Raw genomic sequence first — 17,410 nt, forward strand, 5'->3', positions numbered from 1 at the left:
TTGGAGTGGATATTTCTGCCACATAAACAGAATAAAAAACTAAAGACATATATAGAAAAGATTTCTGATTTGATTCTAAAGAGTGAATTAAGGCTCTGTCAACTGACTGGAAAAGATCCAGCAAAAATTATAGTACCTTGAACTAATGAAGAAATTTCCTCCATATGGAAGGATAATGAATATTGGCAGGTAGCTCTTACTGACCTTTGGGGAACAATTAGCAACAATTATCCCAAAACTGACAGTATTAAATTCATAAAAATGACAATCTGGATTCTTCCACGTATTGTATGACAAACTCCCATTTCTGGGGATCTTACCTTCTACACTGATGCCAACAAATCAGATAAGGCAGGTTATAAAGCAGGTGAGGTAAGTAAAGTAGTTCTAAGTCCGTATACATCTGTAGAGAAGGCAGAATTATATGCAATTCTCATGGTACTTATGGATTTTACAGAGCCTCTCAATATAGTTACAGATTGTCAATATGCAGAGAGAGTCATGTTACACATTGAGACTGCAGAATTTGTTCCTGTTGATACAGAATTAACTTTCTGTTTGTACGATTGCCTGACCCTATCAGAAACACAATTAATCCCTTATATATAACTCATATCAGATCCCATATGGGTCTGCCAGGCCCACTAAAACAAGGCAATGATGAGAATGATTGTTTATTAATTGGAAGTGTGCTAGAAGACTCAGAATTTCAAAGAAATATCGTGTAAATAGCAAAGGTTTAAAAAAGGACTTCTCCATCACTTGGCAACAAGCCAAGGAGATAGTGAGAAACTGTCCTACTTGTTCTTTTTATAATCAAACTCCATTGCCAGCAGGCTGTAACCATAAGACATTCAGAGAAATGAGGTTTGGCAGATGGATATCATTTACTTTGCAGAATTTGGAAATTTGAAATAAGTGTATCATACTATTGACATATTCTTGGGGTTCCAATAGGCTACTGTTCTTAACTCTGAGAAAGCTGATTCTGTTATTACACACCTGCTAGAGGTGATGGCTTTTATGAATATATCTGCACAAATAAAAACTGGCAGTGCACCAGCATATGTCTCCACTAAATTGGAACAGTTTTTCAAATATTGTACCAAACATATGACTGGTATACCACACAATTCTACTGGACAGGCAGTGGTTGAGAGATCTAATAGGACGTTGAAAGTGATGCTCCATAAACAGGCTGGGGGAACAACACCCCTCCAAACATAGGTTACATAATGCTTTACTAACAGTAAACTTTCTTAATGCCAATGAGAAAGGACATACAGGTGCTAAAAGATACTGGACTACAGAAAAAAAACCTGCTAAACTGAATAATCCAGCATACTTCAAAGATGTACTAACCTCTGTATGGAAACCAGGACATGTGTTACGTTGGAGAAGGGGTTTTGCATTTGTTTCCACAAGAGAAGAAAAACTTTGAATACCATCAAAGTTGATCAAGATTCTAGTTGAAAAGGAAAAACCTCTCAATGAGAAGAGAGGACAGGTATTCTACAAAGGTATATTTCATAAACTGAATTGAAACCTCATAGATGAAAAGGAACTGTTTTGTTTTTCTTTTCACAGGAAAACTCATTCCCAGAATTCAAAGGTCAGTACATGGGTAAAAGACTCTCGTATAGATAGAGCTTTTATTATATCACATATAAATGTAAAAATAGAACTATCACATGAGCTAGTATAATGTGCTAAAGTTGTTATATAATAATTTATGTACCATATGTTACCACAACATAAAGTTTCTGACTAGCTGTAATTGTGCTCTATATGTTTGCTGTAAGTAAGAAATTTTATGTGGAATAGTTTTGAACAGTAATCTTGCCCAATTCCTGATGCTGAAACAAAATAATTCACTCATTATACATTGTATAAAGGGGTTTCCATGGCTCATAATTCGTCAGATTTTTAGAGCATGGTGGGTGCTCAGTTCTGGGAATGCAAGAAGCCAGGCACCATAACAAAGTTAGAAGTACCAGGAGAAGAGGTCACATGGACATCTAGGAAGTGAGACTTGAAGACAAGTCAGATGTGCTTTTATCTTACTGTTATGACAAATATTCTTTTGCAAACATTACTTACAACCATGTTTGACCTACTCCTCAAATACACCATTAGTCCATTTAGTGGTTTGGTTCTCCTGACCTAAGAACTTCACCAAGATTCCATTTCCTACATGTTCCACTATTTCAGCTCTGTGACTCTGGACACCATCCCCAAGCAAATAGGCCTTGGGTCACAGGTCACAATTAAACAGTAGCATATGCATTTCCTCCAATCAAATTGCCAGATTTTTTTCTAGGAATATATGGATACAAATTTATGAGGTAGAGAATTTACATCTAATTTTTTCTCAATTATGATATTCTACTTACTCTCTTATAGGGAAAATATGTGCTTGAGATGTTTTTACAATTTTTGGTGACTATGTTTTTTTTTTCCAATTGAAATTTTATATATTCCTGAGTGTTTTAAACCATTCTATTAATGCTTTGCCACTTTTATATTCTGAAGATATAAACTCCCATGTTGAACTTAAGTATGATATAGGGGGAAATATTTTTAAAATTGCATTGTTCATAATGTTTATGATGACATTATGTAACTCTGTATACAGCAGCTTTCAAGCAGATACAATAAAGATTAGTTTTGAAGAAAACACAGCACAATGACTTATTCTCCAGGGTAGAAGATAAAGAAAGCTTCAGTATTTATCCTAAGAATGAGAATAAGAGAAGGGTGTTGGCATGTTATGATCCCATAGTTAAGAAAACTCCCTGGAGGTTTTGGAACCATGTCAAATTTGAGATCTTTGCAATATTTGACTTCTGATTTGACAAACACCTGAGTTCATGGTTAACGTAGTCTCTGCCCTTTCCTAGGAAAGGTCATCCAAAAAATACAATCACAGAATATATAGGTGAGCAAGATGGAAAAGCGGAATTAAATTTTCATTCAGACTACAGGAATCAAGCAGTAGGTATGATACTCTAAATTGTGTGTATTGTTTTGCTTTAGGTTCAGTATTAAAATAGCATGAATGTTGGTAGTTATAGCCTTGATTTTATTGCTAAATTTATTGTCTTAATGTGTAGCTTTCCTATTTCCAGCTTATTTGGCATCTTGATAATATGGAACTAACAAAAATTTAAAAGAAAGAAATATCAGAAGCCTTATGCTGTGCTTGTGACAGAAGCAGGGACATTACATGTGGACTACATACTTTCTACGGCAACCTGAATTGACAAATAAATAATTATTAAAATGGTGTGTATGCCGGGCATTGGAGGCACACGCCTTTAATCCCAGCACTCAGGAGGCAGAGGCAGGTGGATCTCTGTGAGTTCCGGACCAGTTTAGTCTACAAGAGCTAGTTCCAGGTCAGCCCCCAAAGCCATAGAGAAACCTTGTCTCAAAAAACCAAAAAAAAAATTTTTGTGTACAGGATATCACTTTAACATAATATTTATAAGGGGGTAGGAAAAAGATGCTGATTACACATGCTTGCATTTTTAGAAGCACATATTTTAGAAATTTTGAGCATTTTGGTGGAATATGTGTGCTCTCCATAGTTATGAAAGGAGGCCAGGGTAGATGTGGCCAGACAAGATATATTGGTACTCACAGCTTCTACATATGAAAGCTCATTCACGCTGATCTTTTTATCCATCTCTGCTATCCTTCATATTAGCCTTCACTACTCTCCTCATTCTGCTGTCAAAAATCTAAAGTGCTTTGAACTAATTAACTCATTTAAAGTTATTGATAAATAAATTATATACTAACCTGGGTCTTTCAGGATAAATTCCAAAGAGACATCAGTGATGTTTATTAGCAAACAAGACAGAATTATTTTATTGTTATTAATAGCCAAGGTAAAGACAAATAACTTTAATGATTTATATTATCAATTTTAATTTCATCTAAGATGTTCTTTGAGAGGTATGGAGTTCATCTAAGACTCATCATATAACATGAAAACTTTCAGTTATGGACATAATACATTTGCTATAAGCTGAGTCAATACACTTCTGTTAGCCACTTCATGACAATAACTGTTTCCCTGCAGGTGAAAATGTGGTGGCTGCTGAGTACAATGTGCCTTGTCCATGTATGTGGAAACATATTTTGTTTATTTGAAACAACCATGAATCCTGAAGTCCACATGAATGTTGTAAGCTATTCTTATCACTAATAAAACTACATGCATTTGCTTTATCTCTGTTAACTTCATTCATCTTTTCTGAATCAGTGTATCTCTTTAAGTCTGAACATTTACCAAGATTGAAGACTTCATTCCAAGAAAAAAGAATCTATTTTAAGAATCAGGAAAAATGACTGAGAACAAAAGGATTCATGAAACTTATTACTGTGTTTTCTCTCCTAGAGTGAAATTATTATCCGTTGGGGTTATGCAAGTGAAGAGTATGAGGCTGTGACTGACGATGGGTACATCCTCCCAATTAACCGTATTCCTCATGGGAAAAACAACACAAATAGCACAGGTAAGATCTGAGTAAAACAAGTATTGAAGAATCCCGAGGAAATAACATGCGTTACCTTCAAATTGAGTAATTTCAAAGGACCAATTGGAGCTCCTTGTCTCCCAGAAATAAGGTTGGGGCCTGAAAGGTACCTGGTTTCTATTGGCACTTTGAAGACTGAGATTCTGTAGGAGTGGCTCTTCTTATGCACAGTGAATATTGGTTAATATTGACTGACATAATAAATGGAATGAAGTCTTAGCACATCCCTGTTCCTTCATTTCAAAATCTTTTCAGTTCTATTGTGACTTTGGAATTTGTTGATTTCATGTTCAATGGAAGCTAATGCTGTAAAACATTTTCACTGTTGTTTTGGCAGGCCCAAAGAAAGTAGTACTTTGTCAGCATGGCTTGTTTGCAACTCCTGGTGTGTGGGTTTCCAATCCTCCCAACAACAGCCTGGCCTTCATATTAGCAGATGCTGGTTATGATGTGTGGATGGGGAACAGCAGAGGAAGTACCTGGGCAAAAAAACACTTGTACCTGGACCCAAACTCTAAAGAATTCTGGGCTTTTAGGTAGGAAAAAAACTCCATATAACACTACATTTGCCTTTGAGAGTGTCAAATATTTTAATAGTAAAATAAAGTTGTGGGACTGGATTGAAAGCATTTCACTTGGAGTGATATTTTAGATTGATTTGAGTGACATAGTTTAGGACTTTGGATTGTGGTTACTATGCTTAATAACTAGTATAAAATGTTCATTATAGCCTATATTTCTACTCTTGAAATTGTCATTTTTTTCTAATCAATCCACTTATCTTAAAAATTATACTTATCTCATTTGTGTGTGTGTGTGTGTGTGTGTGTGTGTGTGTATGTGTGTGTGTGTGTGTGTGTGTGTGTGTGTGTGTGTGTGTGTGTGTGTGTGTGTGTTTGTGTTTACAAATGATTTGCTGCATGCTTGGAAGCCAGGAAACAACTTAATGGAGTTGGCCCTCTTCCTCAACCATGTTGGTTCTGGCGATTAAACTCAGGGAAACCAGCTTGGTAAATAGTGCCTTTGCTCAACTAGTCATCTCACAGGCCTCATCCATGTCCTTATAAAATTGATTCACTGAAGTAAGTTTGTTGTATTTAAAACACTGAAACATTGATTTGGCAAATATAGAAGTATGCATACAGCCATTTTGCATTATTTTTACTTTGATTGTGTATCCGATTATGAGTGTGTGTGTGTCGGGGGAGGGGGGTTGCTGTGTATAACACATGTGTATATCCATGTACATGTGTTTGTGTGAGGATCAGAGCACAAATTCAGTTTACCTTCTTTAGACATAATGTCCACTGTGGAAATCACTGACCTGAAGAGACTGACTGGTCAGCTAAACCCCTACGATATATTTATTTCTGCATCTGTATTGCTAGGATTTCAGGAATGGACCAGCATGTCTGCCTATTTTTTTTAGGTGGGTTCTGCAGATATCCTCCTTAGCTCTATATTGTTGATATCTTGTGAGTGGAATGAGTAATAGACAAGGGTGAAAAGACAAGGGTAAAAGAACATATGAGTGGGTTGGCTCACAGAGTAGTAGAATATCTCCTGAAGTTTATTCTCATCAATTTATTTAAACAAGTTCTATCACATTTACATCATTGTACCTCTAACAACCTCTCTCTCTCTCTCTCTCTCTCTCTCTCTCTCTCTCTCTCTCTCTGCATGCCCTTGACCTCTTCTCTCTTTGTTGGGGATTAGCAGAGATTTTACAGCTTGATTTCCAATCTTAAATAATATGTTCATATGGAGAACCTAGAATTTTAGAAATTTAGCTCTAGTGCAAAGGTGTTCTGAATTATGTCTAACAGTTCATTTGCTGTGGACATAGCAATGCTAGCTTAATTCATTTCAAAGTGTATACCTGTAGATCCACACCATGGGAAATTTGTCAACACAGAATAGTGGTGATTATAGAGCGGTAGCAGAGTAACCTTGCAAGTAGTAATTGTGAGCCATGTCTCACAAATGCCTCCCTTCATATAGACTCTATAAAGACATCATTTAAAACAGAAATAATTTATTTATAGTTTAATATTTGGATCACATTTTGTCCATTTTGTTTTCATGCAGTTATGATGAAATGATAAAATATGACATTCCAGCCACCATTAACTTCATCCTGAAGAAAACAGGACAAAAGCAAATTTACTATGTTGGACATAATCAAGGCACCCTTATTGGTATGCTAACAAAGAACAAAATTAGACAATGCTGAAATTTTATTCTGAAGAACACAAATATATATGCAAATTTTGCTACTATTTGTAAAACACATATAAGCTCTTTGACAGCTGATAAAAATGTAACCTGCTATAAAATGCCAAATGTTGAAACCATAATTTAGTTAAATGAAGTGCATGTGTGAGATAGTTCTAAGTTTCTCTGTAGCTAGAATTTTTGATACAAATGACAGACTGTGTGAAGGTGTGCACGTACACATGCGCATGCCCGTGTGTGTGTGTGTGTGTGTGTGTGTGTGTGTGTGTGTGTGTGTGTGTGTGTGTTCTTCCTCATGTGACATTGTACATGTGGAAGACTGGTGTGTCAATTCTGCTTAGAAGTTTAAAGGGTCTGGCTCCACTGAGCTCTTAAGTTTTCTTCTCTTGGTCATTTCTCAACAGCTTTATTGGCATTGTATGAGCTAGTACATAATATATGTTTTCAAAGAAAAAATAATTCTAGTTCTATCCATTTTCCTGAAAATTTCATATGTCATTGTTGGGTATATGAGCTAGCTTGTTGGGACCCAATCCCTTTGTGGGGGTACCATGTTCAGTCTTAACACAGAAGGCAGGGGCTTGGGCCTTCCCCAACTGAATGTTTCAGATTTTGTCAACTCCCTGTTGGAGACCTTACCTTTTGGTAGGAATGGATGGAGGATGGGCTGGGTGGGGCTAAGGAGGAGGGCTGGAAGGAAGATTTTAGTTGGAATGTAAAATGAAATTTAAAAAATAAGTAAATAATTTTTTTTAAAGTACCAAAGGAGCCAGGCATTGGTGGCACACTACTTTAATCCCAGCACTCGGTAGACTGGTATTAAAATCACTGAGTTCGAGGACAGCCTGGTCTACAGAGCAAGTTCCAGGACAGGCTCCAAAACAATGCAGAGAAACCCTGTCTCAAAAAACAAACAAACAAACAAAAAGGACAAAAAGGATAGATGTCTGACTGCCAGGAAAATTATTTCTAACTAATGTATGCATTTGTTCAACATAGAGTATGATAGATAGATTATTAATAGACAGATTGATTATAGATATCTAAGTAGATAGATTTGTATATATGTGTTCACCTGCAAGAGTGGGCTGGAGATGATGCAGTAGGGTGGGTGTCTTCTCCAAGAGTACATTTTTCACAAGTGCTGAACTGATCCTTAAATATGGTGAGTCTGGCTACTCAAAATAGCGAGGAGTCAATAAATCATAAACAGAGTTATTCCCAACAAATTAAATGGAATTTAAATGTTTTAAAGTCATAACAATTGGTGAGTAAACAAAGGGAAATCTCCAAGGCAAATTTTAAATTCCTGACAAAAAGAAGGAATAAGCTTTGTGAAACAGCCTAACCACACAGACACTTTTAAGAAAAAAGGAATGAAAAAAGAAAAACTCTTCTTATTTCTTTCAGCCCTGGGGGCATTTTCCACAAATCAACAACTGGCTGAAAAGATCAAAATGTGTTTTTTATTGGCTCCTGTTGCTACTGTTAAGTATGACGAAGATTTTCCACACCTTCTATCTTACATCTGTCCAACATCTTTAAAGGTTTGTGATGAACTCAAAGTGGTGGTATAATTACACTTTTTAAAATAAGCTTGTAAAAGAGGAGTTCTGCCTGTACAAACTAGTGCTGATTCACTTGCATGAATAGCCTCCCATGATTGGCTACCTCAAAGTTGGGCAGCTTGAGTTTTGTCCTATGGACTTTCTTAAGCATGATTGTATTTTTCTTTAATCTATAGCTGCTTCTTACTAATTTAACTTTATTTTTAAGAATTTCATATGTTAGTATTGTATATACATAATTTCCATCCCTCCCTGTACTCCCCTAACTTCTCCTATGCCCCTTCTCCCTCTCAAATTCATGACCCCCTCTTTAATTGTTTTCATTACACACACCTGAACATGCCTTCTAAATTCATTCAGTGTTCCTTGTATGTATGTTCATATGTTTAGGTTTGATCACTCTGTATTGGATGATCTTTTGAATGTTTCATATTGCAATTTATCTTACCTTGTGTTTCACTTTCAAGTTTTCTATCACTGGCTTCTTAAAATTGCCATACTACATTTTGTTAGTTATGTGATTTCTTTTACACTTGCATTCAACTTGCCAGTGTATACACTAAGTTCTCTTCATTATTCTTGATATCATTATTTTCATTATATAGCTACTGCCATGGCATTGTAGAACTGTTAAGAAATGTGTTTACTAAAGATAAAATCATTGCAAATATCAACCTTCAAGGTGATGGCAGTTTTTATTTTGTCAGTTTGGATTTCATCTTACGACACTATCAGGATGCCAAGACTATCTATGATATTGCTTGTCACCATCAAAGTGTGATGGTAAAATCCCTGTACATCCTTGCCATCACTTATGGTTCTTAAGTACTTTTCACTCTATGCTTGGTTTAGACCACCAAACTGTGGTTTCATTTGTATTTAGTTGTGACTGAATGTAGGGCAACTTTTCAAGTGTATCCTTCCACTTATACAATCAATGTCCCTTTATTATTGAAGACTTCGTTTTGTGTTTTTATTTCCAACTATTTTAAATAATTGCACCAGTGTCTTGTCTTGAAAATGTTCATGTCATTTTAGAAAGTTAATCCATACATGTAAATGCAGAACAAACAGAACTATTGTAAATTCATGGCCATCCTGAGCTACATAGGTAGTACCTGGCAGGCATAGGAAACACAGTAAAACTTCTCAAACATAGAAAAGAAAAGAAAAACATTAGAAGCAAGTACCTTCTTTACCTCATTTATAACTCTCATAGCCTTCTGGGGTTCTGAGAAGCTAGTTAGGCATTACATGTTATGAAGAACTTTGTAGTATTCTGGGATGTTAGCTATTCTGAATCACCTAGGTTTGTTCTATTTAAGAGCATACATCATAGTTTAAATAAAAAAACACAAGAAAAACAAACAAAACAAATAATTTGTTCATTGTCTCTGTCTTTCATCTCTAATCAATTTGATCACACCATAATGTATACAATATATAGGTTATATCCAACGCATTATCCACTCTTAGCCATCCTCCTCACTCTGAATTCCACCGTCTTTCAATTCATCCCACGCTGCTTGCATAGTCTATTTTTTGATTCATTGAACCTAGTTGAGTATGTTTCATGAACATGGTAAGGGTCTGTGTAGAGATAGCCTATTCATCCCAGAATTTTGTGGGTGACCCTGCTCAGATACCCCTTGGGGGAGGGGGTAAGAAGAAGCAGCACCAATGACTCAGGCACTGGGAGTCAGTGAGTAGCAGAGCATGCTGCAGACTGGTTTAATAAGGAAGTTAGACTTGACTTTATACTCCCTCCCAAGGTCTTATTGGTTCAGGTGGCTGACTGCTATATTGCCCTTCTGCATTGGTGTCTCTGGGTCAGGTGTCTCTTCTTCAGCAGTCTCTGGGTATAGAGGCAGGCTTGGCTCAGGGAGAAAGTGCCTCCCAGGAATGCTTACGCAGACTGTCCTGAGCATCTGCGGCTTCCGTAAGTTGCCAGTAGTTTCTCCTACACTTGAACAACATGATAGCCCCTCTCCTGGTCACAGATTTGTTAAATTGTCTTTTTCTGTTTAAAAGATTGCTTGTATTTTATTAGATTGGCAATCATTTACAGAATAAATGTTCATAAAATCAGCAAGAGAAAATATTCTATTATACATTGAGGTGCAATACATTTATCTACAAAATATTCTGTCTATGAACTTTTTGTAAATGTATGGTTTCATAGTCTGAGGATGTTAGCTTCTATTAGTTGTCATCAATAAATTGTTAGTGGACATTATTGCTGAGTGCTTTTTCTACATACATTGAGATCATGCATGATTTATTTTTACTCTGTTAACATGGTGAATTACCAATTTCCTGAGCATTAAGATAACATTTATTCCAGGGACAAATCTCAGTTTTAAAATGTATTATATTTCTATAAATCATTTTCTATTTTCACCAGGGAAGGCAGGGCAACTAGCATCACATTTCAAAAATCTTAACATTTACATTTATTCTCTAGTTAATTTAATTTATCATTGAGACAGCATTTCATATATTGTAGAGTGACCTTGAACTTGCTGTGTAATTGAGAATAACTTTGAACTGTTCTTTATCCTCTTTCCTATGCTTGTTAAACAATGGAATTTTGGATGTGTGTTAGTTACTATGTTGGTTTTATTTAGTGCTAGGGATCAAGTCATCTGAGCTACACAACTAGCTGTCATCTTCATTTCTGTGAAGTATGGGTTGTATTTCCTTTTCTCTCTCAATTTAGGGATAGAATAAACCAGCCTCATAAAAAGAATAGTATATATTTCACCTATCATGTGAGTATGAAATTTTCCTAGCTGGAGGTTTGACTATAAGATCATTTTTAAATGGACACAAAAATACTTAGATTGTCCACTTTTAAATGATTAAACAGACAATTTGCCTAAATTCTGTGGCCTTATTTTATTTGTGTCACTCACTTTATCACCACAAAGTATCCCCTACTAGTCTACTAATAGTTACAGATTGCTAAAATGTAAGGTTAGAGAAGTTTAATTTTACTCTGTAGGCTATTCCAGTCGAATCACTACAAAAACATTTCATTATTGTGCTTCTTGGATACAGGCTTATCTCAGACCACTCAGCAATCTCAAGTCTTCCCTGTGATTCATTCCCTAGACTTGAATCCCTTTCCTCAAATAGATGTGCAGTCCATAGTTAGCAGAAAATCCAAGGAGAATCTCTGTAGATCTTTGAATACCATGTCCTTCTCCTCTGATGGAAACCTTAGCTGCCTTTTATTTCTCCAAATTTCATTAGCTCATGAAGATTACCTAACCTGGAATCTCTTTAGGCAGCAAGAGGCTAGGTGGATCACTCTGTTTATTAGATTCAGATTTTTCACATATTACCATGTCTCACAGTTAATATCAATTGTTTCAGAACTCTTGTTTTTATGTATTTTGTGTATGTTTTCAACAAATGCTAGCGGCTATCATTTCAAATCACAGATTCCATTGCCTCATTTCCCCAGGATCTCTAATCACTTGTCCATCTACTACAGTTGCTGATCCTACTCATTTCATCTAAATGGAATCATGCACTGTGGTGTCATATGTTGACTCTCTCAGTTGAAGTAAATGTGTTAGTTCACTTGTGGTATTTATTATAGATACTTCTTTATAAAAGAATAATAGTTTATAAGGTGAATGTACCATACTCAATTGATTGCTATAACCACTACTGACAGGAGTTTTCAGTGTTTTTCTTGTTTTGCTCATTTACAAGTTTTTGTGTGGACATGTTTTCATTTTATTGTATACATGCATCAAAATTTCCACACACTGTTTAACAAGCTTGCTAGTCATTAACCCTGAATAACTTTTCCACAAGGAAGAACTAGAAAGACTGCAAGTACACCACAATGTTCATGATTCTCAGAAGTTTTCATTCAATTGAAAGTGCTTAAAAATAATCATATGATGCTTTTTCTCAAATTATGTGCTGAACATCTTAACAGTGCACTAAGTCAATCCCCGCTTAAGTAACATAGCTTTGTTTTATGTCTTTCACATCCTACAAACATTGTGCTAGATAAAACACTTACTCAGACTAACAGCTGCTCTTCAAATTTGTCAATTTCAGCTCATTTTTGGAGAAAAAGAATTGTTACCTATGGCAGTTTTCAATAAGCAGTCTGGATATACATGCAATGTTATTGTAACCGATACCACATGTTTTGCTATAAAGGTATTGATAACTGGATATGTTTCACAACATTTAAATAAGGTATGTGTTGTGCACTTTCAAATTCGCTATTTTTCATGCTGATACCATAACAACTCTATATGGCTAATTAATCTTTAGTGTTTAGCATGATTATATTAAAGTCAAGATGTGTTTTGTATGTAATTCCCAAGTTATTAACCTGCCAACATAGAAAATGTGGCATGCACCACATATGAATGAATAGCTGGGTGTCATGTATGAATGAGTTTCATCTTTCTTCTACTCACTCCAGTCTAATGCATCTGCTGTCATTCATCTGGTAACTGATCATTCAGTTTAGCAATTCTATTCCAGAACTAAGGATATTTCCACATAAATTATCATCTAAAATATGAATCATTAACAAAAGGAAATTCTTTAAGACATAAAAAGTGAATAAACTGACTCATTTTGTTAATATCTAAACTCTCCTTAATCTTTGATCATAGCATATTATGTCCTTTAAAAAAATTTAACATCAATACCAACAAAATATATGTGTATATTTATTGTTATGATAATTAGAGTCTGGGTTGCGTATTCCAGCCTTAATATGAGGGGATATGCCTAGTGTTATTGCAACTTGATATGCTATGTTTGGTTGATATCATTGGGAGGCCTTCCCTTTTCTGACAGGAAACAGAGGAGCAGTAGATCTGGGGAGAAACGGGTAGCAGTGGGACTGGGAGGGAATGAGGGAAGGAAAACTGAAGCTGGGATGTAAAACATGAGAGAAGGATAGACAGACAGACAGAAAGACAGACAGACAGGCAGGCAGACAGGCAGATGATAGATAGATAGATAGATAGATAGATAGATAGATAGATAGATAGATGTAATTAAAGTCAACTATTGTGAGACACTCACACAAACCATTGGTGTTCATGAATTCTACTTAATAAAACCCAGTGGTGAGCCCTGAAATCAAAGACATACAAGTAATATAATGTGGCTTGAAAAGTTTAGAGAAAATGTTTAAGAATATATAACAACAATTAAGGAAAAATAATCCAGGTAATGACTATGAGAGAGAGCAATGCAGAGGGGTTGTGGTAGGGACCAGGAAAGGGGAAAATCATAACTGCATTTAAATTTCATTTTTTTTAAAAAAAACTCATATTAAAACAAGAATATCGCTGGGCATTAGTGGCACACGCCTTTAATCCCAGCACTAGGGAGGCAGAGGCAGGCTGATCTCTGTGAGTTAGAGGCCAGCTTCATCTCCAGAGTGAGTGCCAGGATAGGATCCAAAGCTACACAGAGAAACCCTGTCTCGACAAAAAAAAAAAAAAAAAAAAGAAAGAAAGATAGAAAGAAAGAAAGAAAGAAAGAAAGAAATGAAAAGAAAAAAACAAGAATGTCTAGATTATTCACTGTACTCAAAATCCAGATTTACTTATAAACTGATTGGAGATATACTGAATCAGTGTTTTACATGCATTTATGTCTGTATACACTCTGGCAAACATAAGGTCATTGACTACCTAGGAACTAGTGTGATGGACAGTTACAAGCCACCATGTAGATGCTGGAAATTGATGCTGAGTCCTTTTCAAGAACATTATGTACTCTTAACCACTTATGTGTCTCTCCAGTCCTTGAAGATTTATTTTTATAGGAATAATACAGCATGACTATCTTGAAAGATTTTCTGTGGAAGGAAACCAAAGACTGACAAATGTTTATGGTGTCTGACTTTCTCTTAGAGCCGTACTGATGTGTATATAACACACAGTCTAGCACGAACATCAGTTCAAAATCTTCTACATTACAGTCAGGTACAAATTTTAAAATATGTCTCTTTTCTTCTGCTTTTGAAATCCTCCTTCTTCATAAGTTTCAGAAAATCTTTCCCCAGTAGTTTTTGTGGTCAGGGCATTACTTCCTTTTGATGGACTAAAAGAAACTTATCAGTATATCAAATCTTTTCAAGAAAATGTGATAATCACAGAGTGGTCATATTATTTTATCCTCAAAAAGTAAATCTATATACATACATTTTTGGTAAAATTGTTACCAGTTTTAGTAAGTAATTTCTCAGATTGATGCAGGATGAGAATTGTGGTGTCCTTTTGGTCTATGAGTAAACTGTGATAGCTTTCCTATCTACCTATATGACAGCCAAGACACTTCATAGAATGAGTTCATCATACTAATGTCATTTGACAAGATGTAAACTGGTACCTGCACATACGGAGCAAGCCCATCTCAACTTATGAGGGTGTTTTAAAATTACCTTCAAACATATAATATTTATGCATGACCATTGCATAAAATATGATATGGAAATTTTTATTCTATCAGGCAATTATTGATAAACCATTATATATCACATCCTAAGAAGTACTTCTTTATAGTGTTTTGTTGACAAAATTTTATTCAGGATTCTGCAACTCTCTTAACATTTCCACTTTGTGTTACTTACCTCTGAATACTATAATTTCTTATTTTTTTAAATACAGAGATTACGCAACATCTATCTTTTTGAATATTTTTGAAAATTCTTGTGTTGTGTAATATTATAGAATAATTAAGTAAATAAAATTAGAGATGAAGGATATAAACCTTATTACTTATAAAATATTAATGCAAGTAGCAACCAATGTACTATGCAGTATATTTTGAATTCATTTGAATTATAGAGAATCAACACAACTTTTACAAGTAGTAATTTGAGACTTCATGTATTTTATTTTTCTTATAGGCTTTAATTTAAATTCTTATGAATAAAAACATTTGATAATTAGAAATATTTGTAAGTGGAGATTTACTACATACTACATACTATATCAAAAATGATACATCAGTTTTGCATCCTTAAGTAGCTAAGCTTTTATCTTTCATGAATGATATTTTATTGACTTTCTTGATTGCAGTACGTATGAATTGCTACATGTTAAACATTTTATTTGAGATGTTAAAAAGTAAGCTTTGTTTTAAATTTTCTTTTGTGCATATTCATGTAATGTGTAATTTTCTATGACTGTAATTTAGTAGCCATTGATGAGGCAGTATATAACAATGAGATAGAAAATGCACTGAGTTTGTTGGAGCCAATGTCTCATTGTTATAAAAAGAGCCAATAGAACTCAATAACTTCTGGTTATATCATAACGTAAGGCTTTGCAAGTAATCCTATTCTTTATCTTTATTTAAGGCAGTTAATACAGGTGTGTTTGGGGCTTATGATTGGGGAAGTCCATCTCTAAATATGCTACACTACAATCAGGTAAGTCTTTTTAATCCACATTTAATGATCTGGTCCCTACAAAAGGTATATACTATAAGAAATTTAACCAAAGTCTTTTTTAAAAAAAATAATAAGACACGGGTACATTTTATTTTCCTTAGGAAGATACACCACACAGAACTTTGGGAAAATTAAAAACAAATAGCATTATCTTTTGTAAGATGATACTGTGAAACCAATGTTTTATCTATCATAGTATCTGAATGTCACAAAACCATGTGGGATTAATCATATAATGATATAATCATTTCACATGTAAAGAACCAAGGCTCAGAGAATTTAGGACTTGTATGATTTCAAATTTGAATAACAGTGCACTACAAACTGGGTGTTGTCACACATCCCAGTCACCTTAGAATTAAGGATTCCGAGAGAGGAGGATTTTGGCAAGAATCCAGCATAGGCTACATAGAAAATACTGTCTCAAAATTAAAGTAAATAAATATATAAAAATGAAATTAATTTTTTCCTGTCAAGGTCTAAATCATCAATAATTTCTATGGAGATAGTAAGCACACCATTATAATTATCCTGTCACATAAGAGAATAAGCCATCAATAACAGTCATATATTTTTGCTAAACTCTTTATCACTTTCCACCAGACAACTCCTCCATTATACAATCTGGAAGACATGAAGGTTCCAACTGCCATGTGGAGTGGCAGAAATGACTTTTTGGCTGATGACATAGATGTTGCACATTTGGTATCCAAACTTCCCAATCTCATTTACCATAAGATTATTGCTGATTTTAGCCATCTTGATTTTGTAGTGGGATTGAGTGCTTATGATGAGGTGTCCAAAGGTATTTTAAAACTTCTTCATGAATCTGAGACTGAAAATTTGCATTAGCTTTTTGCATGTGTTTCAAACCCCTCGGAAACTTTCTTGCTATTGTAAGTGCAGATAATTTTTGCTTGGCCTTTTTCACTTTAATTGTTTTTTTTATTTTTAAGCTATTTCTTCATTTATTGGATTTTATTTTTACTAGTGAAAAATTATGTGCATCAAGAAAATGCTTCATCTTGTGACTGTTTCTTAATGAATGTATGTTTTTAAAAATATTTTTGACATGAGTGCTCTTGAAGAGAAGGCCTACTTTTGATTTGCATTGATAAAATCCTAAAATAATGATGTCTGGAGAACAAACTATAAAATGTTTCATGTAATAGGACCAGGACTCCATAGTCCTGTTCCTTATAATCCACAAGTCTTATTCACTAGTCTCAGTGCAAGGTCCCTACCCCATCACAACCTGTGTGGACCAGGTACTGTTTTGTATAGGTCACTCTGTCAATATTGTCTGGTTTGAGAATAAGAAGAAATATTACAAGTGATCTGAGTCATATACAGAGATAATTTACACGATTAATCATTCATGACAGCCCCTGAATAATGTGGCGTTAATTATACATATATGATCTGGAACTCTCCTTACAACCTAAGGTGACTATATATTTTGTGTGTGTGTGTGTGTGTGTGTGTGTGTGTGTGTGTGTGTGTGTAAAAAAGAGAGAGAGAGAGAGAGAGAGAGAGAGAGAGAGAGAGAGACAGAGACAGAGACAGAGACAGAGACAGAGAGACAGAGAGAGATGTTCCTTCTGTTCTAA

The 17,410-nt window shown here is 34.9% G+C and overlaps 1 protein-coding gene across 1 annotated transcript; it reads left to right on the forward strand.

Annotated features, from left to right (window-relative positions):
- Window positions 1-4,093: 4,093 nt before the first annotated feature.
- Window positions 4,094-16,652, forward strand: LOC100757710 (tear acid lipase-like protein). Its single transcript, XM_027406758.1, has 9 exons — window positions 4,094-4,192; window positions 4,406-4,523; window positions 4,882-5,080; window positions 6,633-6,742; window positions 8,190-8,326; window positions 12,428-12,571; window positions 14,257-14,328; window positions 15,708-15,779; window positions 16,404-16,652. The coding sequence occupies exons 1-9, from the start codon at window positions 4,094-4,096 to the stop codon at window positions 16,650-16,652; spliced, it is 1,200 nt and encodes a 399-aa protein (XP_027262559.1).
- The last annotated feature ends 758 nt before the right edge of the window (window positions 16,653-17,410 follow it).

Source organism: Cricetulus griseus, chromosome 3 (genome assembly GCF_003668045.3).
Source record: "Cricetulus griseus strain 17A/GY chromosome 3, alternate assembly CriGri-PICRH-1.0, whole genome shotgun sequence".
NCBI classification, from domain to species: domain Eukaryota; kingdom Metazoa; phylum Chordata; class Mammalia; order Rodentia; family Cricetidae; genus Cricetulus; species Cricetulus griseus.

What these genes read in the sequence shown, in the direction of transcription:
- LOC100757710 (XM_027406758.1), top strand. Translation starts at nt 4,094, where the DNA reads ATGTGGTGGCTGCTGAGTACAATGTGCCTTGTCCATGTATGTGGAAAC. An exon ending in AAACAACACAAATAGCACAG is followed by an intron (nt 4,524 to 4,881) that starts GTAAGATCTGAG and finishes TTGTTTTGGCAG; the next exon opens with GCCCAAAGAAAGTAGTACTT. An exon ending in TAATCAAGGCACCCTTATTG is followed by an intron (nt 6,743 to 8,189) that starts GTATGCTAACAA and finishes TATTTCTTTCAG; the next exon opens with CCCTGGGGGCATTTTCCACA.